General features: G+C 40.8%; 1 protein-coding gene across 1 annotated transcript in view; it reads left to right on the forward strand.

Moving 5' to 3' along the window:
• mao (monoamine oxidase) overlaps window positions 1-23,578 on the forward strand; it is a 47,664-nt gene extending 24,086 nt beyond the window's left edge. Inside the window, exons 2-15 of the mRNA XM_008279953.1 lie at window positions 1,342-1,436; window positions 3,156-3,293; window positions 13,904-14,008; window positions 14,089-14,180; window positions 14,497-14,638; window positions 16,582-16,731; window positions 17,914-18,073; window positions 18,154-18,250; window positions 19,822-19,875; window positions 19,960-20,017; window positions 20,099-20,196; window positions 20,675-20,786; window positions 21,045-21,107; window positions 22,648-23,578. Of these exons, the coding sequence (XP_008278175.1) occupies window positions 1,342-1,436; window positions 3,156-3,293; window positions 13,904-14,008; window positions 14,089-14,180; window positions 14,497-14,638; window positions 16,582-16,731; window positions 17,914-18,073; window positions 18,154-18,250; window positions 19,822-19,875; window positions 19,960-20,017; window positions 20,099-20,196; window positions 20,675-20,786; window positions 21,045-21,107; window positions 22,648-22,803 (1,520 nt within the window). The 3' untranslated portion in view covers window positions 22,804-23,578. The remainder of the gene's footprint in view (window positions 1-1,341; window positions 1,437-3,155; window positions 3,294-13,903; window positions 14,009-14,088; window positions 14,181-14,496; window positions 14,639-16,581; window positions 16,732-17,913; window positions 18,074-18,153; window positions 18,251-19,821; window positions 19,876-19,959; window positions 20,018-20,098; window positions 20,197-20,674; window positions 20,787-21,044; window positions 21,108-22,647) is intronic.
• The last annotated feature ends 3,720 nt before the right edge of the window (window positions 23,579-27,298 follow it).

Here is a 27,298-nt window from a genome sequence, read left to right on the forward strand (position 1 = left end):
CTTGCAGAAAACTCAAAACCAGTAGACTAGAAGCTGGAATAGTAGCATTTTAACACCTGTGGGTTTGTTCAGAAAGCTCATAAGGGTGTGAAGGTTAAGTGTCCACATACTTTTGGTCATGTAGGGCCTTATAGGCTTGTAGCAGTACCTTATATAAATCCCTTTCCTGTGTAAATGTGACTGCTATGTTTATGACCTACACACTGCTGAGCCATACGCTGCATGCTAATCCCCTATATAAACGCATATGTGTGTGTGCCTAAGTTCATTTCTGTTATGTCTGATTGAATCACAGCTCTGACAGGGTTTGCCTTGAGGTCAGTGTGTGAAAAGCTGTTTTTCTGCTCTACAATCTGCAGTCGGTCACTCGATCACATGACCCTGAGCAGGTCAGCCAGTTTGTGATTCACTGTTTCTTCCTCTCCCATCTTTCCCATGGTTCACTTTAAGTCATTTGAAAAGCAAATGTCATTTAACCCCCTGATCACTGAGCTGTTTACCGACAGAACCACACATGGAAAAGCAGAATATTCTAAATATTTAAATAGGGCATGTAGAATAAAGTGATTTTGATAAATTGTCCCAATTCAGGCTTACATTTGGTCTCTTTATCTGATAGAATGGTGCAGGGATCATTGAAAGTTGAATATGTGACATTTTTTTGTGTCTGTACAGCGTCTGGCTCTGATAAATGATGCATTTTGTAGATTGTTTTAAAAAGAAAACAAAACATGCAATTTAAACCTACCGGTCCGTGTTGTGGTTAACGGGGTTAAAATGATGTTAAAGCATGAAAGGGAAAGTTATTCAAACCAACAGGCAGGCATACAACAGTGTGCTGACTAGCAGAGGAGACACCAGATTTGCTGCTATAATCAAAACTGTGTTAATCGTCATCTTTTTATTTAGATTTTCCAAATAATCCCCTCCGTCCCTGTATTCTGTCTGAAAGTTACGTAATCTTGCAGCAAAAACGTCACAAAGACATGATGAAGAGCTTCTTTGAAGGAAGGTGTGGCACAACACCGTCCTGTCATAGAGTCTGACAGACCTCCCAGGTGTTTGTTGGCTCTAAACAGGCCTTTGACTCTCAGTGTGTTTGGTCTGTGTGCAGTAAATGAGCCTTAGTCTTTTTTTTTTAAAATTTTCTTGATTTTCTTGCTTTTTCCTTTTGACTGACATCTCTTTGGGAGGTGCCAAAAATACCTCTCTGCAGGAAAACCCTGACTTTCTTCCACACCTCTGTGCCTTTACTGTGAAAAACTGAAGAGAATTAAATTCCACATGGCGGATATAAGCTGTATCACTCACCTGTGTGTTTGTTTCTGTGTCTGTCTGCAGGTTTGAGTGCAGCAAAGTTGTTGAAAACCAGTGGGCTGAATCCTGTTGTCTTGGAGGCCAGAGATCGAGTCGGCGGTCGCACCTTCACTGTGCGGGTAAGACCAGGACATTACCTATAGACGGTATATCGAGACGAAACCACCATCACGCCACCCACAGGTTTCCTCCTCTTCTTAGTTCATCTATATCCTCGACCCTTCTCCTCTCATCGTCATCCCTCCTAACAGCAACCAAGTCTCAACAAAGTGACATTTCTATACAACTAAACTGCATTCTCGGTGACATTCTGAGTAATTTCATTTAGAAATAAACTTATTTTCTCACCCGACGTTGCACGAGTCAGGTTAAGAGAGTCAGTTTAGGCACCAAAATTATATGGCAAAGTTTAGGAAAATATCACGGTTTGTTGGATACTTTTACCCATTCGAAGCTTGATTAAGCTTACACACCAAAATAACTTGGTTTGGGTTAAAATTTTCACTACATGTTTGAAGCTTCCTCTCCATTTTCTGGGTTACCATTGGTAACAACAGCATCTTGGTGGCTGAGAAGGAGGGAGAGTGAAGCAATAAAATAAATGGCAAAGAAAGAGAGATTAGAATCATATTTGTGATACATACAACCGTAATCTGGCAGAAAAGAATTCAATTTAGTTGTAATTTTGTGAAGACTTTTACCACCAGGGATGCACGAGAAGAGACAAATTGAGGAAACAGGTATTTAACTAAACGAGACACCATGTGTCTGTTGTTTTGTTACCATCTGCTGCTGGATGTTATGATCTGTGTCAGATGAACAGAACAATGTTTATAAGAGCTTATTTCCATGATTATATTTACGTGACATGATGTGACAAGAATGTACGGATCTCATATTTTCATGTTTCATTAACATACTCTCATGCTGTTGAGCAGTGATACATAAGCTGCTGTTTGCAAAGTTCACACTTGACTTCTTGTTGAAATAAAAAAGAGCCACACCTACAACTTCTTTGACATAAGTTAATTTGAAAGTAAGTAAACATTCAGCAAACTTTAAGTTAAACTTTGGGTGTTTTCCAAAACCTGTTCTGCCACACCAGTGAGGTGCAGTCAGCCAGCGCAGTTAGTGAGGGATTGTACAATCCAAGGTGAGGCTCAGCTCGCTGCTGCCTCACCAGCTTCTCTTCCAAGCTTTTGAATGGGAAATTGCGAAAATTCAGCAATTTTGAATTTAAAAAGTCATCAAAAGTGGTGAGGCTGAATGAAAAAATAAATATTTTATAGTACAAGTCACTGGATAAATATAACCATTTAAATTATTTTATCATTATATATTTCTTTCCCTGACCACACATCACTGTGCCACACATATAGTATGCCAGAAATACACTTATTGTGTCCCAATATAGAGTACGTCAAATGCACTTTGCCAAAATACCAGGATGTTCTACTGCAGTCAAATGGATTTTGCAATATGTAAACAAGTTTTTCTGAACAATCTGACCCACAATCCTCTGCACATTTAGGTCACAGTGTTTTACATGAACATTACAGACTGCAAAGGTCAAAGTTTAAGGTGTTTTATCATGACAAAGCAGTTTTTTTCTCAAATGTACACATACTGCATGAGACAGTCCATACTTCTGAGGGTAGTTGTAATACTTGTAGTATTTGGAACACAGACCTGGCAGTCGTCATTAGGTTGGATCATCACCAGAGCCAAAAGCTGCACTGAAGTCTAGAAGCATAAGAATAGATTCTAACATAAATGTTCACCTTTTTATGTCAAAATGTGCTAACTGTTTCTTGATTTTTGTTTTTGTCTGTTTCCAGAATAAGGAGACAAAATGGGTGGATCTGGGCGGAGCGTACATCGGACCAACACAGAACCGCATCCTCCGGTTGGCCAAAGAGTACGGCATACAGACCTACAAAGTCAACGAGCAGGAGAGCCTGCTGCATTACGTCAATGTGAGTGTCCCAGCATCTTACATTTTTTGAATGGCTGATCATTTTTAACTGAAAGCCTCGGCAAGCCCACTTGTGACGGATCCATGCATGTTCCAGATTTGTCCATTTCCGGTTTTTGCAGTAAATGTTGACAGTTTCAAGACGATATCACAAAAAATCCTGCGTCATTGTCCAACACACAGGAAGCACATGTGTATTTATCATTGAAGGTCCCATGTTGTGCCTCTTTTAAGCCTAAGTAATGAAAGTTTCTCATGTCTCCACATTGCTTCTTTCAAACAGCTGCTGTTTGTAACTCCTGTGTTTATTGAGTTTGTCAGTGGTAACTGCTGGTTAACATGTACTCTTAATGGGCTGCATTTTTAGTTGCTATTTCACACTTTGTCACTGAGGGCTGTAACACATGTAAATGAGAAAGACTTTAATAGGAACTAGGTCATGTTAAAATGCAGTCAATGTGAGCACAGAGAGCAGGAGAGAAGCTAACGGATGTCAACAGCAGCTGAGTTTAGGTTGAAATGAAGCACAAGTATAATGAAAAAAACAGTAACCCAACCAGTCCTTGTTTATCGGTTTCCAATGAAAGTTTCCACCATCTCTGAATGTCCCTCAGCATTACAGCTTTGACGGAGCTCTGATCTGTGGGAAAATGATCAAAGCTAATGGTGACATTAGCTCCATTAGCCAAACAACACGCTAACACTAAAGCTTTTGATATTGCTGTGGACTCTTTAAAATAAAAAAAATAAAAATAAAAAATCTAAGTAGTCCACTGGATCTTCAGTTCTTCAATGGCTGGGAGTGCATGAAAACTCTCGGTTCACTCTTGCAGCCAACAGCAGAACAGCCGTTAGAGTTAACAGAAGCAGCTCTGTAAAGTAAATAAACCTGGAGGACTAGGAGGCAGCTGTTCATTCTGAATAATTCACGTGGAAGCAGTGAGGGGGCGGGGTTATACAGAGTCTGAGCTGGACTACTATTGGTTAGCTAGATATGAGGCAACACCTGGGTCAAATTCTACTGGTCTTCAAAGCTGGGGGACTAACTCGTGTTAGAAATAGCAGAATTAAATGTTTTCATATCTTAACAGCTTCTACTTTGCACCCAGTGAAAATGGATTTTCACCACATGGGACCTTTAAAAATACAATTGCAGCAAGAATGTATATATATTGACGAACTATTCTCAATCTGCATGAGCTTCTTCATGACTTTCCCATTTACTAAATATGCAACATGCTAAACGCTGGCTTCAGGAGTGTGATCCCACCCTGAGCTGACATTAAAAACCTGGACTCTCTGATGAATTAGCGTTGCCCCTAAATCACTTTCCCATGGTGCTTGGAGAAGACAAAGGTAATCTCCAGAAGAAATCCAAACCCCATCCTTCCCGTGACTTCCTACATGTGCACCAAGCAGCCAGCCACCCCTCTCCTCTCCAGCATTAGAGGCTGGAGATGCTAATCTTTGCCTGAGGGATTTTGGTAATGCAGTTTCTCTTCTCTCTGAGTGGTTGAAAGGCAAACAAAGAGGAAAGGAAGAGCGAGACACTGAGACCATCTTTCTTTGTTCTTGTTATTCTTTGCTCCATATCTCATTAGTGTGTGTGCACCGCTGTCCTTAACACAGTTGTGTCCCTCTACCTGATTTAATTTGCAGCTGCTGCTGTGTACCCTGGTCAAATTAGCCCTATTGTAAATCAGCGGACTGCACGGTTCGGCTGACTGTTTTCTGTATGTTCGTGGATGGACAGAGCCTATCTCCATATAGGCTGAGCTCATGTCATTCAGTCATAACTTTCGAGGTGGACTTTGGAGCTCCAGGTATGAGGATGTGGACACAAACTCACATGCAAACAACTTTCACTGCACCATATTGGAATACATAGCAAAATACTGCTTCACAAATCACCACAGAGTCCAATGTCAGCATCAGTGAACGTAGTACTATAGACTTCAAAAAGCTGGTTTATTGCAGGGCTGTTGTTTTAGCTGCAACTGCAGAATTTAGACCTTGAGCCTTGGTCACAACCAGACGCACTACTTTTGGGAGCGTATGTCCTCTGTGAATTTTGAGGTCGTGGAGGTCGCAGAGGTAGAGGAAAGGTTGCAAGGGCTCCTTCAGAAAGGCGTAAGAAAGGCACAAGTCTGCCTTGTAAGTTACAGGGGCGACATGAGATATCTGTTTCAAGCAGAGACGCTAACTGGAATTGGAATTTGTGCTCACTTCTTGAGTTTGTCTTGCCACCTGTGTACAAGGCACACACTCACCACTTACGAAGAGAGTAGAACAGGCGGGGAAAGTAAGTCACACTTGCCTCACATGCTCATGATGACGTACTGATGCCGTACATCAGTTTGCCGTGATTTTCAAAAAACAAAAGATAAACAAAAAACAAAACAGAGACACTTTAGCGATCAGGTGAAATGCTGTCTTGTAAATTCTGTTAACATACTGACAGGGTTTGAGCGTAAGGACATCCTCACATCCCGAGGCGATAAGAAATAGATCCGGAACGATACAAATTAATTTCAGGACAAGAGTTAAAACTTTGTAACAAATGGTGATGTTTTGTGTAGCACACACACAGATCCTGACAACTTGGAGGTGACAGCTCGCCTGCAGTGTCACTGTCACCCCCAGTACTGACTTCCAGCGTGATACCAGCCAGCAGCATCTCCAGTGAGCCGACCCGCTCCTCCAACGGAGACACGTACTAGCTGCTAACACATATTTTCACATATGTATATATTTTATACATATTCTCAAATGATTACCTCTGAAAAAGATTAACAGTATGCCCCAGCAATAAAGCCAACAGCTGTGCTGTGTGTGTGTGTGTGTGTGTGTGTGTGTGTGTGTGTGTGTGTGTGTGTGTGTGTGTGTGTGTCTCCAGTTCCTGCCAGTCTGCTCAGCTTGTCTCTGTGTATCAGGTTGGACAGTCAGTAAGTTAACTGACTCTTAAGTGATAACAAGACAACACTCAGCTCAGAAACAGTGAAGTCAGAGCAAAAGTGACTCTAGTCTCTTTTCTTTTCACATGGATTTGTAGACAGTTATTGCCGCTGCTTTAAACATTAAAATGAACTCTTGTTTGAAACGGTAGATTTACTTAAAGCAATACAAAGCTGATCATAACATGGTATATCCATAATTAGTCTGAAGCACTAATGCAATGTTGCTTGCATCATTACAGCTCGTTATTTATTTTTAAATTGTGTACATTTTGCAATATGTGGAGAGCTATTTGAGTCTTATGGTATCACACTTAGCAGCTGCTAATTTTGTTTCCTCATTTTTATTTTTTCTTTAGAGTTTTTTGATTAGTCTTTTTGAGGCTGATCATTTTACCACCACTGTTGAGACATAACGTTAGTTAGCATAACACTCAATTCTATTTGTTATCTCCAGGCAATGATGCAGAGGACAAAGAGAGGAGAGGACATGGCAGGAAAAGAGCAGAAAGGAGATGTTGTACACTCGATGATCACTGGCGAAATGCAAGCGTGCGGCGTGAGCACGCCTTTTATACTCCTAGCGTGGGGTGACATACGCCCGCCGTGCGTTCGATTTTGTTCGTTAGTTGTGAGTGTGTGCACCAGACTTAACACGCAAAGGGCACTTGCTCCCTCATTGTGACGTGTGTCTTAGACCACGGATTTTCTTGCCATGGTACCTTAAAAATTGCACATCTGACTTGCAAACTCCTTGCGGGGGGAGCAAGTGACGTCGTTGTTTGCAGAGAAGTCGCAGATTTTTTTAGACATGTCCAAAATCCTCCATACGTGCTTACGAGCTGCCTGCGAACTTGAAATTTTACAACATGGACTTGTGTGGCACATGCGTTTTTGCACAAAATTTGGATGCCCATACAGCCAGATGTTACAGAGGCTTTAAGTAAATTCAATTATTGACTCAATTTCATGGGCACGTGAGGCCTTTTTAGATGCCAAGGCCTCATAGTGAGTATTGCTGGTATACAGTTAATATTGACCACTGCTTCTCTACTCACAAAAAATGCAACTCATGCCCAAAATGTTTTTGCAGAGCAAAGCACTCTCAAATGGAGTTGTGATTTTAATGATCAGGAAAGGCCTGAAGCTCTTTATCCAGCAGCTTAGTGTCACTTATTCTGTTCCTATCCTGCTCAAAGTGAGTCCTGTCTTGAGACCTAAGGCTAATCCTCGATGTTAGAAAAAAAAAGAAAAGCAACAGAACCGCTTCTGATGTAACTTTTGGTGCAATTCTGCTGTCAAATACAGTTGTAGTGTTTTAAAGATACCTTTTTAGTGATCAGAAGCTCGACATTTATTGCGGCTACTTTAAAATGAAAAACCCTCTCAGTTTTGCCAGTTGAGCTTTTAAAGTGAAGAATCAGAATCAGAACCAGTTTTATTGTCAGGTCCGCTTTTACCTATTTGATGTGGTGCATTACAATAAACGCAGTAGTAGTAGAGAATTTCTAAAGAAGGATAAAGACATTTCTGAGACAATAAAAGGCGAAGAAGTGTTACAGGTCAAATTAACCGCAAGTGCTGCAAAATCCAGGGATTCTAATCGATTAAAAAAATGAAAGAAATATTTCCAATGTGCAGGAATTTGCAATTTATTTCCCTGAGAATGCACACATTTACATAGTAGTGTAGTTGTACAAGTATATAATGTTTGCATTGTTGCAGAAATAAATGCAGCTGTGATAACGATGTAAGAGAGTAATTGAACAGTGCAAAAACTATTTCATGTAAATCTCATGTACTGAAAAGCAGAAATGCAGGGCTCCAGACTAACATTTTAATTGAAGTGCACCCAGAATTTTTCATCTTGCCTTTTGATGCTGAATAGTACATCCTCTTCCCATAGACATTGGGAATTTAGTCACACATTAAGTAAATGACTGCCAACAGGCACAAAGGTACAGATAAAGGTTTTGTACATCTACTCAACCTTTTCCATCACGATAATCTAGGACTTAAAGTTAAAAAAAAAAAAAAAAGTAGCTCTTTGTTGGCTATATTATACGTAGTGTTCAATTTTGTTATTTTATCTAAGTCCTCACTGCACTCTGCAATGAATGCAATGGATAATGTTTGGCTGTTTTATTATATCTCAGTATTTCCCACAAAATGTTCACCTGCTGGAGAACTGGGATGTAATGTGGTAAGATGACAGTGTATTCTTGTGTGTTTAGAGGTAACTGCTGAAGGTAAATACACTGAACAGACCAGAAAAAGACTAAAAATCTGTTTTGAAATCATGAAAGCAATGGCAACTGTAACATAAACTGAGCTTTAGCCTTCATATATAATCAATCTCAGTCTACCTCAAATGAAAGGTTTAATATACAATGCATTTCATTCACCCTCATCGAAATCACACAGGGGACACTGTTCGTCCTCCTCTGGGACTCATTGGAAATGTCCAGGTTCATCTTTGCTGAGCACAAACAGACGTCTGTGCTCTGATCAGGTTACGGGCAACATATTTCCTAATAACACAGAGTGCTTTCTATTTCGGTTTCTTTTGTCTGATCTGCAGTGAAGCTTGGTTTCTTGGTCTTCAGTGAGCCGACTGTCTCACCGCTGTCTCCTCAGCACTGATGTACTATTGACTTGACCTACTTCAGCAGTGCTGTGAAATGTCACCAGCGTGACGTTGTGCACAGACAGCGGTTATGAAATACATTTCTGCTTCAGTAAAGGTCTTGACTGGCTGTTGTTATAAAATGTTATGCGAGCTCCTGAATCCGTTCAAACTCGTGTCTCCGTAGCTACTATCTCTGCAAGATCCACTCAAAGACCCAGACTCACGTCGGCGTGCCACTCGTAGCTTCCTGGCTGGTTTCCATGGCAGCGTGCCTCATCAAAAGCTGCTCAACGCTATCAGTGTCAGTCGCCGTTTTTTTGTCCGTGTGTGCGTTCATGCATACTGTATGTGTTGACTGGCGAGGGATTACTGTGTTTGTGGTTTCACTGCTCCCACAGCTGACTCTACAAAAACAGTGCTAATATTGGAGATTTGTGCAGTTGATGTTTGCCAATAAATTCCATGAAAAGACCAATACCAACAACGAATTGATCCTGCTAACAAGTATTTATGCTGTATACCAGAGCTGCACAATTAACTCAGGTTAATTGGACATTCTAAAGTGTCCATACGTGTGAATGTGAGTGTGCTTAGCCCTGCGATAGACTGGCAACCTGTCCGTTGTGTCCCCTGCCTTCACCCTGAGTTGGCTGGGATAGGCTCCAGCACCCTTCAGTCTCATTTTTGGTCTCACACTTGTCTAAGTAACAGAGTGGAGACTAGAGGCTTCTCTGTGCACAGCCCCCAGCCCAGGGAACATTGGTAGTTTAGGTGAAGATTATTTTAGTGCTCTGTTTATTTAAATGTGAAAGTGCAATAAAAATATTGCATAGACTCCCCAAAGGTAAATCCTCAGCCAGAAAAAAGCCCTGTAATGATTCAGTGACAGCCAGTGACAAGTGTCAAGGTTAAAGCTTAACAATTCTTTCATTATAAAATATAGTCAAGGGTATAGTGAAGTAAGCGTCCCATATCGTGGAAGTCCAGGTATGTTGTTTACCTGGAAAGAAATGGCAGCTGGATGGGAAGAAGGCGAGCCAGTGTGGGCAGTGTGCTACTCTGAGCAATGTTCTATTGGGAAACAGTGAATCCTGCTTTCATGTGGATGTAACTTTGACACCTAAACACTGCTGCCGACCACCTTAATGGTGCAAATATTGCTCAGGAATTGTTTAAGAAACAACAATGAGCACACAGAAATTTCTAGTCTCCCCTCAGTTACATTGAGACCAAAAACTGTGTTGACTCGGCATCCAAATTCTCCAATCTGAGCCAGCGTCTGTAGAATAGTTGGAGATCCAACCTCACAACTTCCAAGACTTCTGCCGCTCACGTCTTGCTGCCTAAAACCACAGGACACCTTCAGAGGTCTGTGGAGGTGGTTTTAATGTTGTGGCTGAATGGTGTAATTCACCACATGGAATTTCAAACTCATGTGTTGCTGCTGAGAGCTTTACTTTGCCGTCTTTGATTGTAAGTAGCTTTGGATTAGCAAAGAAGCAATTCAGAAGAATAAACATACGCAGCATGAAAAGGTTTCCTATCGCAGCACAAGTCTAAACTTACAAAATGAGAAAAGCATGAAGGCAGGGTGATATTTACATTGATCTAACTACAGGACAGTGTCTACATTTCTTCACAGGACAAAAGCTAAAGTAAGGGTAAACTAGCATGCGTCCCAAGCCATTGTGTAATTAGGGCTAGCTTTCAAGCAAGCCGCGTAGCTAATCAGCTTTTCCATGGCAGATTGTAATCCAAAAGGCCAGTGCTGGTTTCCCTTATCAGCAAACTACTGTCTAACAGGCAGCTGCAGCTCTCAGCACTGGATTTATTAATGAGCTATCACTATCAGAGATGGGAGGAAAAGACTTTGATCAAATACTGTCTCTGCTTATCAGAGATTGAGAAAGTGCATGGGATTGTCTGTCGCTCCTGGAGCGCTGTGGATGTCGAGCATGTTTACACATTCACAGGAAAAGAAGTATCTTATTAACATGTTTCACTGAGTATCTCTGGTGAGGGAAGAAGGGTTGTTTAAAAAGTCCCTGATCTGTTTTCATACGGGCTCTTCTTCACATCTTTTTATAAAAATATCCTCAGTGGAGTTTTTAGAAGCTGGTTTAGGTGCAGTCATATTTGTAGTTATTTTTGGATCCTTTGTTGACAGTGTTGTTAAAAGGTAAGGAACAAAGCTGAATGCTTCGTGTGCAATCACAACAGAAAGCATGTTGAATATCACTTTGGTTCAGAAAATATCACTAGTTGACATCTTCATTATCAATTTTTTTGTCAGCTCAAAGACGAGACCTTTCATGACAGCTTCTTCTCTCTTTTATTGTTATTTTCCCTCAACCATAATCAGAGACTGTTTGATCTTTGGTATTTGTTCAATATTGCAGACTATCATCTATCTATCACATAATGAGAAATAATTGAAAATTTCAGGCTTTTAATAGTCCATCCATCCATTATCTACAATCCTCACGAGGGTCGCGGGGGGGCTGGAGGGCTTTTAATAGTTCCCGAGATGTTTTCATTCAAACAGACTCAAATTTCAGTATGTGAGAAAACGTGCTAAAAGTGGTTGGATGGGAAAATTAAAAAAATAATAATAATTAAAAAAGGAAAAAAAGGTCTTCTCACAAAGTGTTCATTGTTTAAAGCAGAAATGTCACAGATACTGTTTTAAATTTCCATAGTTTCTGCTGAAAAGATTTCAAGCAAATCAGACAACTTGACTGTTTATTTTTTGGCATTGTTGGTGTAAAACAGTAAATATAGCAGCTCAGTGTATGATCATGTGGTAAACATAGACAAAGAGGACAGTAGATGTTTTGGTTACAGCTCTGATAAGAACATACGATTTGAGTTTGACGGTGGGCACGAGTTTCAGTTGTATCTTACAAATATAGTCAAAAAATACCTTCCGTTCTGCAGTGCAGCTACCTGAGGGATTCTGACTCGCTGCTTACTGATGTGGAAACAGATGCTGCCGTGCATCCTCCCCTCTCCTTACCCGCCTCCCCTCCTCTGCTCACCTCCTTCTGTATTCACTTGGCCGGCGTCGCCATGGTGACAGACCTGTTGTTCCACGGCAACGGACAGTTCTGAGCACGGATACTGTACGTTGTGAGTCTGTTTGTCTCAGCTAAAACCAGATGGTGTGATTCCTAAAAAAACACACCATCTACATCATGAGAGGTTTGGCTGTTGTGAGGAAATACTCAATATTAAACCTCATGGCTGACTTACATTAACTTTGTCAACTCTTTCAGGTGCTCAGCATTTCTGTACCTCTGGTTCTACCGCTGCCCTTGCTGGATTGTTTTTTTTTTTTTATTTTATTGTACCTAGTTGTGCTTATCAGTGTTGAAATGGAAATATTCCTACTTCCAAAGGGAGCTGTTGTAAAAACAGTTCATCTCAGGACAAACAGTGTTGAGCTGAGGATAGACTACTACACTCAGAGCCACGCTGTACCATGAATACATGTTTTATGACTTCTTGAGGCCCATTGTTGTTTTACATTCCCATAAAATATCTGAAAGCTGGGTTATTTTGGTGAAAAAAGAAAGCTTATTCCGTATAAGATGAAGCCATTTGTAGGGCTCATTTCATTTTATGCTCACCTGTCTAAATATAGATGTATTACAGCTGCTTGCAGAACTGCTTTAGTACATTTCAAACACAGAGAAGTGGCACAGCACTGCACCATCATGTTATTTTTATCCAGCTAAAGTCACATCCTTAAATGGTTTGTTTGGATCCTCTCATTTGTCTGATAGTTTGGCGTTTAAGTGGCTTCACAGTTCTGTAGATTGGTTTGGAAAGCAAAGGAAACAGCAAACATGACATTTGCAACGACATTTCACTTTACACTGTCCACAGTAACTGCTTTGTGCAGGTTAAAAACAGACTTTAATGCCAGCAAACAGTTACAGAGAAAATAAAACTGTATATGTGGTGGTTTTATGCAGGTGTAATCAGTATAAAGCTCCAATAAAATGGTGGCAAGTTGCACAACAAACCAAAATGAGATACTGTGTATAATTAGGAACCATTATCGATTCAATACTGCCTCTGATTGAGCCAATACAACAGCATGAGAGTGATCCCCGAGGGCTCGTAGTCTGGGCCTGCAGTTACAGCACAAAACAGGCTGAGAGCACTCACATAAAGGCATCCAAATGTTTAGCCAGTCTTTGTTTCAGGGGAAACTAGAATTTAATGGGGTCTAAAACAAATGAACTTATTGAGCTAAATGTGCTGCGGCGTCACGACAGTAGCTAGATTGCTCAGTCGTGGAACGGTGCTGTTTTCTCAATCAAACAGCTTTTTATTGATGATGTAACTTTGACGCCATATCCTCATTTTAACCTCTGCATTTATGACCCAGGTTTGTAATTGAGTGCAATAGTCCAGGCATGCAGACATCACATGGAGATAACAGAGGCTCTTGTCAAGCTTGATGACTCTGGCTCTAGGAATCAGTTATAAAATATTGCGCAGTTTGTCAGTTCGTCTCTTTGAACTCTTTGAACGCCATCCAAAGTCACAGTGATTCAGCATGCTGGAGGTCTGCCAGAGGTCAACTAATGCAGAATTTTGAAGACAAGTACTGATATTTTCAACTGTAAGGATGCTACCAGTAACTATTTCCCACAATTTTTACCTCGTTGCAACTGGAAAATTTTGAGTTTGTTTTTTTTTTTTGCAAAATGTCATTGACAGCAGTGTGGAATGGCTCAAAACAAGGTTACGGCAGCGTATGTACACAGATTGAGGTAGTAGTTTTCAAGACTAGATGACTCAGCATGGGATTTATTTTGTGGAAAAAGAATTGACAACAACAAGCTGTGATGTAACCAGAGAGAAACTAATGTACATCTGCAAAGTTCAAAGACTCATATCAGCAATGTGTGTTGACAGACAGTCCACTCGGGCAGCCAAACTCTGAAACTAACTGTTGTGTGAATGTGTACAAACTAACTTTAGAGTTATTTATGAAAGTTCGTGTGTGTCCGACAGGGAAGGTCTTACCCTTTCCACGACTCCTACCCTCCCATGTGGAACCCCATCGTCATGATGGACTTCAACAACCTCTTCAGGACAATGGATGAGATGGGCCAGGAGGTAAAGCAGGGCTCTCTGCTAATGTTTGCCATTACTGTCTCTAATTGTTTCCTCTTGTTGAAAGTCCTCTTGTATTTCAGATTCCCAAAGAGGCTCCTTGGAGAGCTCCTCACGCTGAGGAGTGGGACAAGATGAGCATGCAGCAACTCTTTGATAAAGTCTGCTGGACCAGGTGACACATTAAAAATACGTTTCCATGTTGGGGAGTGATGTTGCTGTCTTTACTTATTAAGTTTCTGAAGTTCTCTCATCAGACATGCACTTATCGCATTAATCTCACTGCATATACATGTCAGCTTCATATCCAAATGAACAATCTGGTGCTTTTCTGTAAAAGTGGTGGCAGCAGTCTTACTGTGTTGGGCCTAATAACAGTTCTGTATCAGTAGATGTGTTTCTGTTTTAACTGTCAAGTGAATTTGAACTTGAATTTGAACTTCATTGTGCTTTTTATTGAGTTTTTTCATTCTCTTTCGTCCCTGTCTTAGGACTGTTCGTCACTTCGCCACCCTGTTTGTCAACGTGAACGTGACCTCTGAACCCCACGAGGTTTCGGCCCTGTGGTTCCTCTGGTATGTGAAACAGTGCGGAGGAACCATGAGGATCTTCTCCACCACTAATGGAGGGCAGGTAGGTCTGTATGAATGTTTGTGGTATCTATGTTTGTGTCAAGAGATTTCCTTTGGGATTACCAATTTTCTATCTTATTTTATCTTAGATTTTAAAGGTACATTTAACCCTCAGAGCCCAACGGAGGCGCTTTATGTCCGTCTTCTCGGCTGAAATGCTCTTGAAGTTTTTATTGCAGAGATCTGGAGCACATATCGAATGAAACTGCACAACCTGATCTTTCCAACACTACCAGTTACTTGTCTGAGTAAAGATGTGTTGATGAGAACAATAACTTTGAATTTACATCTAATTTAATCACAACCTACATATATGTCCAACCCAAACTCTGATTGGAATTACTCATGAACTCATCCTTGCATAGATATGTTAATGTATAGCTATACAAGGCAAATATATGGTAACATCATATCACAAGAAAGAGCCGAACAGGAACTTTATGAATTATGCTAGTATATTTTCACGTATTGAAGTAATACAGATCTAACTACTACATACAGTTTTCCACCATAATGGTTCTGATAGTCTCAGATTCTGCACATTCTCCCTACACAGCTATTAACACATATCTCTACTGTCAGCATTTTATGGTAAGATACTGGAAAAAACCTGATATAGCATGTACAGTTAGCCCTTATAAAGACCAAGATAAGAGCTTCAAAGTAAAGGGAGTGAAATTAGTCTGACAATAGCCTCAGGCTGTTAGGGTTAAAGCAAACATTTGTGTTCTGTTAAACAAGCTAAAGAGAAAGTAACTGTTTGTATATCTTATCTGACACTCGCTAAACTTGGGATACAAACAGGATCCTCCCAGTATCCCCTTGAGCTTTCCAGTAAATCTCTCTGCAATAGGAGGGATGTTGGCCAGAGCAGCAGAGTAATACCAAGAGATGGACATAAACTAGTTGTATCCCGCAATGAAGCATTGACTCGTGCAAAACCGGAGGCTGAGCATAAGCGAGAGATCCAGCAACCTCCTCCGTCAGCCCCAAAACAGTCACCTTAATCTGCTGCTGATCGGCCCAGCATAATGATGAGCCTGACAAAAGATGTTTTCTTGGAGTGCTGGGGGAGCACATTCTGTTGCTGTGCTTTCTAAAGCTGAGTGGCCCTGTTGCCATAGACACTGAAGCCTGGGATGGTGTGTCAGTAAACAGATGACACTGCAGCCATTTCCTGGTGCAAGACCTCCCATTTAAAACATGTGCACATGTTAACGTGAGCATGCATGTGCACACAAACAGCCATCTGAGCTGATTTTCTGTTTAAAGTAGAGAGTCATATTAGAAATATTGCACTGCATATGGAGGCACATTTGGTATCCGTCGTTCTCAGTTCAGCTTTCCACAGAAACTGCGAAAATAAACTCTGTGTTTAATCAAACAAGACAAGCACAGGCTCACCTCGTTCGCTGCCAGGACTCATTTAGGTTTAGCTCGTAATTTTCGAGCAACTGGCAGGCAAATTCATCCAAATGCCACAGTGGAATGAACACAATGTGTTTGCGAGGAGGGAGGACAGAAAAATGTTGACACTAACCATACGGAAAAGGTCACTGCCTATTTAATTTGGTGTATCAGAGCTTTGGCAGCACTTGATCTCTTTCCACCCCCTCAGCTTCCTCTTCATCATTCAGCAGTCGTTGGCCTGAGCTTTCCAAACACATTTTTCTTTCAGTTTAAGCGATTTGTAGTGGAGGGAAGAGGATGGATTGAGGATAACCGGTTTGTAGCACCAGGAGAAATGAACAGGTTTTGTCAGCATCCTTCCTAAATGTAGGCTTTATTTGCTTGGTGGAGTCTAAGCAGGATGGAAGCAGTTCTACCCCCAAAAAAAGTCCTGCACTACGAATGAAAAAAGCTCCATTATATCCATGTAGTGTTTCTGCATTTGCCCTCCATGGTGGTGTTGACTGACCTTGGCTCTCCTTTTAAACTTTAAAGGAGAGGAAGTTTGCAGGAGGCGCCAGTCAGATCAGTGAAGGGATGGCCAAGGAGTTGGGCGACCGAGTGAAGCTGCAGTCTCCAGTTTATAGGATCGACCAGAGCGGCGACATGGTGGTGGTGGAGACGCTGGACAAACAGACCTATGTTGTAAGTGAAATATAGTTGAAAAGTGCATAGATTTACTGTTAAATACTGTTCTGGTGGACATTATAGTTAAGATTTTACATTTTGTGCATCTTTCTAGAATTTCTTCACCACATTTCAGAGGAAAATATTGCACTTTCACTCTACTCTATTGAGTTATAAGCTGTAGACTGAGGATTTTTTTCCTCGCAGATGGTTTCATTTAGACAACTGCTTGAGACCCAAAGAAGTCACTTATGCAATATTTCACGAAAAGTCCGAACACTGGTAACAGATTTATGAAGCAGAACTTTGTTTTTTTCCATTAACCATCTCACGATGCATTAAATTGGTCCAATTGTTTTTTGGAGGAACTCAAAGACCAATTTTTCACTTTCCATGTCCAAATTTGTTTTTTTATATATAAACACACATCGTGAGCACAATAAGTACCACAGCCGAGCATTTGTCATGGTGAAGCAGCCATGACTTGTCCTGCCATAACTCTTGCCTCTTTTCATGCACTGAACGAAGCAAACGCACAGGATCTCTTTGTAGACGTGCTGGGATTACTTCAAAGGGGAAAACTTGTAGTATGTCGTTTGTATTTGAAATATATCTTTTGTGACACCAGTCCTGGAACCTTTCTGACACACCTCGAAGAAGAGATTTTGGAGTTTAAATTAATGACTGTAAGGGAATAACCTCTAGTTTGGGAACCACACGACTAAACTGTGTATAAACCCAGTTAAACTTGCAGTGCAGAACTTTAATCTTCCCCTTCTGGCATTGGGAATATTAGCACAAACACCGTCAGCATGTACTTAATTCTGTCTTTCTTTTTTTAGATTGTAAACCTTCCTCTGAAGTTTGTTTTAATGTGCTGCAGTGATTTTTCCACCATAGGCTATATGTAAAAGTCAAGCTTTAAAACTAAAGCACTACTTTAGCATGGATGCACGAGTATTAATAATCAAATAATATCCCAAATAACAATATAGCAGTCACAGAAACCAGGTTTCTGTGGAAACACCTGCAGTACTTGTACACTGCATGATGTAGTCTGGATTAGACACATTTTTAACATCCACCAACACAGTGACCCATAAACTGCAAGTGGCAATGTTGCTCTTTGCTGCCATCTACTGGTTGCTCAACAACCTACTGGAGCTCACACTGTTCCTGTCCTGCATGTGTTTGTCTCAGGCCAAGTATGTTATTGTGGCCACTCCTCCCGGTCTGAACATGAAGATGCACTTCAACCCCGAGCTGCCACCATTGAGGAACCAGCTGATCCAACGCGTCCCCATGGGCTCCGTCATCAAGTGCATGGTCTACTACAAGAAGAACTTTTGGAGGGAAAAGGGTACGAATGACGTGAAAAAGTGGGGAGGAGGGGATGCTGTAGGATGTGATGTTGTCTTTAACGTTTGGTCGCGTCACCAGGTTACTGCGGCAGTATGGTGATCGAGGAGGAGGGCGCTCCCATTGGCCTGACGCTGGATGACACGAAGCCTGACGGGACTGTACCTGCTATTATGGGGTGAATAGAGAGCATCACACGGTCCACTGCAAAACTACAAAATATTGTGCTTTCAAAAGTATGTGGCATCTAAAACTTGCAACTATATATGATTCTTTAATTCTAAAAGGAGGGAAAATTATAATATAATTCTGAGTTCTGTTATGTATTTTGCAATTAATGATTGCCAAAAGGCCAAAAGCTGCAATGTGCTAAAAAATGTGCTAAAACAGCTGGACACTAGCTTTGATGAACAATAAAAAACTGGAGCAAGTACTGCATTTACTGGGGATTATTTTCAGTAATGCATGAAAAAGTTTCATGACAGTGATTATTAAAAGCAAAAACAGAACCAGATATAAATTTGGCTGCCTGGGGCGCTGCTATAGCTCACCTGGTTGAGCTGGCGTCCCATGTACAGGGCTACAGTCCCAATGTGGAGGTCATGAGTTTGAATCCTGCTCATGGCCCTTTCCCACACATCCTCCCCCCATTCTTCTCCCCCACTTTCCTGTCTCTCTCTCTCACTGCTCTATCAATAAAGGCACAAAGGCCAAAAAAATACAAATTTGGCTGCCATGCCCTCCAAATAGTCTCCTTGTGCTGTGATACTTTGCTCCCAGTGCTCCTACAACACTTGAACATTCATCTCTGAGGGTGCCTGGATATTCTAAACTGCATCAAAACAGTGACCCTTCAACTCTATTTTCATTCTGGAAAAGAGGAAGAGTTCACACAAAAGTGAAATCTAGAAATCTAAAAATCAGTGCACAATGGCAGCACTGTTCAGGTTGTTTGCAGCAAATGTTTCCTCAAACAACTCAGGATGTTTCATCAGAACTCTGCCTTGACAGTCTGACCTTGATGTGCAAAATCATGGTACACAACCACGTGGATATCAAAGAAAACAATGAGCACGCTCGCCTGACCTGATGCACCTTTTTCGATCTTGGAGACTGCTGCTTATCCACTATAAAAACTGCAGTTTTTTTTACTTGGGGTAGCTGCAGACCCGCAGATCCTCCACATTAAGATTGGATCATCCAGCAGAAGAGTGTGATGTTTGATTTCTTTTGAGGTCCAAGGTGAAACTGCAAATGCGTACCTACCAGTGGTCACAAAAGTATGTGTAACACAAGTCCGACTGGGGATTGCATGGTGTCACATGGTCTCATGACTAACTGCATGAAACTTTTGATCAAACCTTGTGTACGAGTGACCAGGGACCAGATTTTAACACCACACTTGTTATATTCACTGTTGCTTTCTTGGGATTTAAATACAGTAACAAAAATCTTGAATAGTATGAGGTCTCTTAATATGCTAACTCCATTGTTCTGGAAAAGTTCTGCTTAAGTTCCTTCTCACCAATATGGAAAAAAAAAAAACATTTTGGATGCCTCCCCAAAATTAGTGCCATATAGTATGAGACGCTATTGTCTAGATATTTTCCTTTAAATGGAAGCAGAAACAAGTGCACAAAAATGTGTGGATGGTGTCCAAATGTGGCCATGTGGTATACACAGTGTGTGACTGGAAAATGGCATATTTTTTACTGGCTAATATTTCCACAACTTTTCTCCTTCTCCCAGATTCATCCTTGCCCGCAAGTGCAGAAAGTTAACCAGCCTGTCCAAAGAAGAGAGGTAGTAAACACATTACAGCAGATGAATTCACTCCTACAACCTGCAGGATCTGTTTCATCCAAACACTTGTCTTGTTGTATTCAGGTTGAAGAGGATCTGTGAGATTTACTCCAAAGTTCTGGGCTCAGAGGAGGCGCTCCATGTGAGTTTGGATGCAGACTAACACACAGCTACACTGGAATCTCTAGTTTAACCCATTCATGTGTCCACTTGTGTCTTCTAGCCGGTGCACTATGAGGAGAAGAACTGGTGTGAAGAGGAGTACTCTGGGGGCTGCTACACAGCCTATTACCCCCCAGGAATCCTCACTCAGTACGGCAGGTAAGTCACTTCATAGACACTCAGACATGTGCATGTTCAGTCATTGGTGTTACAATAAGCTGGTTCATTAAGCATCACAGAAGTCCTTGTCATGGTACCTGTTGCTAGCTAAACCCATGGTGCACTTAGTCATAATAGAAATAAGCAGATATTTTCATTTTTGCTTAAACAGCAGGTTGCTTGCATTTCTGAATTCAGAATTTATAGGATTAAGACATAAATTTGACAGTAGTGGAAGTATGAGGCTTTTTCCCAACTCTATTTTAGCTTAAACCCGCAAGAAGTTCACTTTATGTTGTTGAACCTTTTGAATCAGTCATTCCATCATTAGATTGTTTAAACTGCAACTTTAAATTAGAGAACAATATCCACAAAACACCTCAGGGCAGCAACACATGGTGGGGTATTCAAATAAAGGCTGCCTTTAAAGTTTATAATTCTGTAACCTCTGGTGTTTTCTGTCCTTTCGTGTCTGCAGAGTGCTGAGGGAGCCGGTGGGCAGGTTGTACTTCGCCGGCACAGAGACGGCCACAGAATGGAGCGGCTACATGGAGGGAGCAGTACAAGCCGGAGAAAGAGCCGCCAGAGAGGTCAGAAAACCCTTGCAATCCTGACCTATAAAAAAAAATATAGAGATCTACTGATACCTATAAACATGTGGGAGAAGAGTTTCTCCAGAAAAATAACAAAGGAAAGTTTTAAAACAGCACTGGGAGCAGACGGAAGTGATTCATGTTCCTCCTTGTCAGTTACATCACGATCTACTGGGGAGTTTGTGAGAAAAAGTGCAGTCTAGAGTGGCTGCACTGCCACATTAAAATGCATTTTTTGACTGTCTGTCCATGCAGGTCTTGTGTGCGCTGGGTAAAATCCACCAGAGTCAGATATGGCAGACGGAGCCTGAGTCCAAGGTGAGGAAAATGTTTCTGAATATTTATGGAACAAATTAAATCCAAAGTTGAATGTAGGCCACTGCAAGGTGGAAACAGTGGTTAGCATCGTTGCCTTGCAGCTAGAAGGTCGCCGGTTCGCGTCCTGGTGAGGGCACCTGGGATCTTTCTGCATGGAATTTGCATGTTCTCCCCGTGCATCACGGGTTCTCTCTCCCACAAGGTCCACAAACATGTTGAGGTTAATTGGTGATTCTAAATTGTCCGTAGGTGTGAATGTGAGTGTGCTTGGTTGTCTGTCTCTAGGATAAAGCAATGTATAGATAATGGATAAGGGTTCAGTATCTCCAGAAATATAACTCCTGTAGCCATGAACTTTGCTGAGGACACAGAAAAAAGCGTTTGGGAGTAGATCCATATGATCGCAAGACTCCAGTAGAGGCCAGTTTTATTTACGGACCCTTGAAATTGGAAAAAAAAAGTGCAGTTATTTTAAACATAGATAGTATTGGGGCCCCTAAAAAGTTCCTGTAAGTTTATATATATATATATATGTGTGTGTGTGTGTGTGTGTGCATGAATACAGTCTTTGTTTGACATTTCATCAACTTCTGAGGCCTCCATCATCAGCAGAATTTAATGTGTGGCAAGTATGACAAGGCAAGGCTTCAGTTTTTTGCTATTTTGGCAAAATGGTGATGTAAACTCATTCATAGAACCACAAAAACTGGTGTGCATAAAGGCTTATATATTGTCATAATATGTGCAAAATTACAAGCTGCTTCCACGTTCTCTTTATGTTGAAATGTAACATACAAGGCTTATTTTGCCTTACTGCATGTTACCATACTTGTACTTGAAATGGACACCTTGTTTTACACTCTTGCAGTCAGTAATTTAAATTTTTCTGTTTCTGCTGAAACCATTTGATTTTGATTTTTTATTGCTGAAGATGCTACACACAATGACAAAAATGTGAAACAAAACAACACAAATGAGACACAAAACCAATACTACACACAGAACAACAAAAACAAGACAGGTAACAAAAATGAAACACAAAACAATGCCAAAACAAGACATGAAACACAAAATACCAAAAATAACACAAAACAGCACAAACAAGACACAAGAGCTACATTTACCAGACACAACAAGAGACACAAAACAACACAAACAAAACACAACAACATTAAAGGGACTGTAAATGACAAAAAGGTGATGCAGAACGAGACACAAATCAACTCAAAAATGAGACACAAAATGACAAAAATGAGACAAAAAACACAGAACAAACAACAGCAATTACTAGAAAAGAAAAATGAGACATGAAACAAACACAAACGAAACACAAAATGATGAAAATGAGACACGACACAAATAACTGAGACACAAAACAACACAAACAAGACCCAAAACAACAAATACCGGACAGAAAAGGACACAAATAAGATACAAACAGGACAAAAAAAATGATACAAACGAGGCACAGAGTGACAGAAACAGCTGACATGTTGCTGCTCTCTGTAACTTCACCTCTCCTCCTTGTCTCCTGCTGCAGGAAGTCCCAGCGCTGCCCTTCATCACCTCCTTCTGGGAGAGAAACCTGCCTTCAGTCGGAGGTTTCCTCAGGTTCATGGGCGTCTCCACCGTCCTGTCTGCTGCCACCGCCGCCGCCCTGCTGGCCTACAAGAAGGGCCTCCTGCCCAGGAGCTAAAGCTGCCGTCACCTCACTCCTCCGCATCTCAGCAGACTCTGTACTTGTAGTGCGCTGCTTGAAGGCCCACACAGGGTATAAGATGTTTTCTGAGAAAAGACTGTTCAGTTCATGCAAAAACACTAACACACTGTCACTTTGTGCACATAAAACAAAGGAAAAGAGGGAGCAGCAATGGGCTGATCACAAGTTTAGAAATGCAGGTCTGAGAGGAGTGATGACGATAAATCTACAATAAATCTGAGACGCAGATTGTGAAACCAATCAAGGGAAAAAAATCAATTGGAAATATATCCTATCTGTCACTATAACTGTTCCATACACTGCCAATGACACTCACACTCTTGATAACTGGGGAAATTACCAACCTGTCATGCTTATTGTGTGTCTGCATGCATGCGCTGTGGTAAGCATGCATTTGTGAGCGTGTGTCGTGTACAAAGAGTGTGTGTTTATGTGTGGGTGTGTATGTGTGTGTCTGTGCGTTTCCACTGTGTCTAATTACCTCTGCTAATTTTAGGTGCTGATTTATTCTGAAGAAAAGGTTCAGTTGCATCAGAGGAGAGCTGAAGCTTGTGCCGTTGAACTTTGTTCTGTCATTTTGTCAACAAATCCCATGAAGAAACACAAAAACCCTCTGCTTTGATTGAGTGTTGTAGCCAGAAGAAGCTTGTTGTTCAAAAACACACATCAGTGATTCACATCTTTGCACAGGATGACATGAAATCTTGTTTGCTTTCATTAAATTCCACATATACTGTCTTGTAAATTTCGACGAGGGCATCAAGTATGTGTTATTTCTGTGGTAAACATTGTTTGAAAGTAGACTAAATGTGCACATTTTGGGGACTCATTTATAGGCTACACAGCAACAGTAGCATCTGTTTTCACATGATGTACCTGTTGGGTGCACACAATGATTTTAGTTCATGTGCAACAAATTTTCATTGTTGACTAGTTTGTCAGTTACTTTCTTACTTGACTGATCAGTGGTTTGATCTACAAAATGCCAGAAAATGATGAAAAATGTTGATCAAAGCTCAAGATGATGATGACAGGCGTCCCGGTACCTCAACTGGATAAGATGGCGACCCACAAACAGGGGCTATGGTCCCTGATGCAGCGGTTGTGGGTTCGATTCCCACCCACAGCCCTTTGCTGCAGGTCTCTCCCCATTCTTCTCTCCTCTTTCCTGTTTCTCTTCACTGCACTGCTGAATAAAGGCAAAAGTCCATAAAAGAAAATTTAAAAAAGAAGGCTCAAGACGATGAATGTCTTCAGTTTTCTGTCAGAAAGGAGGAAAGAAACCAGAAAATATTCACATTAAAAGATAGAAACAGAGAATTTCGACATTTTTTTGTTAAAAAAAATAAAATAAATAAAAAAAATATCAACGTAATAAGATCAGGCAATCGCAGCGCCTCTACTAATCACCTCCAACAGCCACAGTGACGGCAGACCAACTGTGTGTGATTACGTTTATTTTAAACTAATCCCTCAATTTTTGCAGATATTAGAGGAGCTGCAACACTTAAATGATTAATCATCAACTATTTAATCAATCGCCAACTATTCTGATAATCAGTTAATAGAATGTTAAAGCAAAAAATCAAAATTCTCTGCTTCTTAAACGTGTATATTTTCTGGTTTCTTTCCTCATCTGTGACAGTAAACTAAATGTCGTTGTCTTGGGCTCAACATTTTTCACCATTTTCTGACATTGTACAGATCAAACGACTCATTGCTTCATTGGGAAAATAAACAACAGACTAATTGACAATGAAAATAATCATCTGACTTCATAAAACAGTCCCTAACAAATGCAAGATTTTCTCCTGTTTGAGTAACATTTGCAATTTATGACATTGGTAGGTTAGGAAGTGCTTAAAAAAACAAACAAACAAACAAAAAAAAAGACTAATTGATATGTTTTCATGGGATTTGTTGACAGTAAAAGCCAGAAAAATGCAAGATAAGAAAAAGAAGAATAATGCCAGCTTTCTGTATTTAGGGGTAATGTAACTGTTAACTTTTGGCAATTGTAATGGAAGCATTTGAATGTATTTTTTTCACACTAGACAGCACATCATCAAGATAATATGATTTTGATGTTTTGAATTTTACTCATTTGCAATATAGATTAACACAAAACTACACAATAAGTTTTTTTTTCAACCCCAAAACTGACATCATTGGAAGCTGTTTTAGAGAAAATCCAGCCTGCAGCTGCAGAAATCCAACAACACAGTCTGTGCAGGAGCTGAAAGTTCAGAAAATCACATCTGACTCCACATTACAAGCATCTCTACAGCAATTTGTGATGAGCTGCAGATGTTTGTATCTTGATTTGTCTGACAAGATTCGATTTTGGAGGCAGATGTGAGGAAGTCACGCTGTTCTTGTCCCAAAGAGTGGTGTTTATGAGTGTAGTTTATCTGTCGTGCCTTAATGGAAGTTGTTGTGTTTTTTTGGTTTTTTTTGTCATTTCTCTCAAGTGCCTGTGTGACTCTGACACTCTGAACATCGCCTCTCCTCCCTCCTGCCTGTAACGGAGGTGAGGGGGCAGAAAGGTATCATGGGTAACAATTATTAAACAACACCTCGTCCCTGTTGGTGTTTGATTTTTAAATTTCCCTGAGTTACGTCCTCGCTGTAAATTTGACTCAGGTGAAGCCGGGTGTGTAGACGCAGTGTCGGCTGTGAACAATGGAGCTCAGACTGTTTATCTCCAGTGAAGTGTGTGTGTGTGCGTGTGTGTGTGTGTGTGTGTGTGTGTATGCTATGTGTTGTGGTTGCAGTGCTTCAGTTTGTGTCCGGCCTTGTCGTGGTGCCCTGCTGACCTTTGACCTTCCTCCATCCAGCATCAGTTTTATCTTCTTCCAGCTCCAACTCTGGAGAACTGGACGGAGTTGTCACTTAAAAGTTCTTATTTATGGTTGGCTGACATCGGTGAACAAACAAAGCCAGCATGATGTGTCCATCTTTTCCAAACCGCAGTACAACAGCGAACCATCAGCAGACGTTGGGTTATTCATTGTGTGATCCAGATTTTCTCTGGACTCTGTCCCTCCTGTTCTTCATATGAGCCTCCTTAACGCTTCCTGTGAGCTGTTCTTTGGTGTCTTTGATTCCTCAAACTAAGCTGGTGATATTTAACAGAAAACAATGTGAAATAAATCTTTTACTCGTCTTAAACTGCTTCTGTTGATCTTTGTTCTGCAACTGCATGTGAAAAGACATAAAACACAAAAACAAGACACAAAACGATACAATAACAATTAAAAAACTATTTAAAAAATTAGACAAAAAACAACTCAAAAATGAGACAAAACAGCACAAACAAGACAAATAATGAGAACAGGGAAAACAAAATAACACAAGTGAGACACAAAAAAACACAAAATATCTCAAATGAAACACAAAACAACAAATACTGGACACCAAACAACATCAACAAGACCAGCACCAGCAAAAACAGGAAAACAACACAAAATGCTACAAAGGAGACATGACAAAAACTTGACACAAACGAGACAAAAAATAACAAAAATGTGGCAAAAGAAGACAAAATGACACAAACGAGACATAAAACAACAAAAACAGACACAAAGCAACATGAAAATTACAAAAAATAGACACCAAATCACCAAAACAACAGCACAGAAACACAAACGAGACAAAAATGAATAAAAACGAGACATAAAACACAAATGGGATACAAAATGACCAAAACCTGTCCAAACCGCAGTACAAACAGCAAACCGCAAGCAGACGTAGCATAGTTATTCAATACATGATCATTTTTAGAGTTATTTTGATGAAATATCACAATTTTCAGCTCATTTTTGGCTGTTCTGGCTGACAGACACGGAAACATTCATGAACCGTCGTAAAGTTGAAAATCTGACAATTCGTTTTGCTTTTACAGTTTATTGCTCAGATAAATGGTGCAGTTTTGCCACTGGTGGGTTTTAGGATTAAGTGATTTACATTAGACTCTAGCTTCAGGCCTCCAGCTTCACTGCGCGACTTCATACCGAGTCCGTGTGTTTGTGTGCGTTAACCAAAACCGACTGAACCCCCAGAGAGCTGAGCTTCATCTGCAGAGAGCTGGTGGCCTCACAGCAGCAGGAAGGAGCTCAGCTCTTTAGAAACCGGACCAGCAGGAGGTCCAGAGACAGAGTGCCCCAGTGTGAAGCCCGACAACACAACTCCCACTGGCCACAAATGTCAGACTCCAAATATATAGTCTTTAATTCTGATTCCTGATAGTGTGAGACAAAAGCGTCTGCAGCTCCTCCCTCACACCGGCCTTGTCTCTCTGCTCTCCTTTTTCATCTCATCTTTAATGTAATCTCCCCTTTGAGCTGCTCACCGCATGAATCCGCAAGTTGTAAAGTCAATATCAATCAGCAACACGAGGATGTCGATATCGATTTTTCAATATCTACATTTCAGTGAAAACAGATCTTAATCAGAGGATCTGATCATGAAC

Source organism: Stegastes partitus, unplaced genomic scaffold, assembly GCF_000690725.1.
Source record: "Stegastes partitus isolate 25-593 unplaced genomic scaffold, Stegastes_partitus-1.0.2 Scaffold177, whole genome shotgun sequence".
Taxonomy (NCBI): domain Eukaryota; kingdom Metazoa; phylum Chordata; class Actinopteri; family Pomacentridae; genus Stegastes; species Stegastes partitus.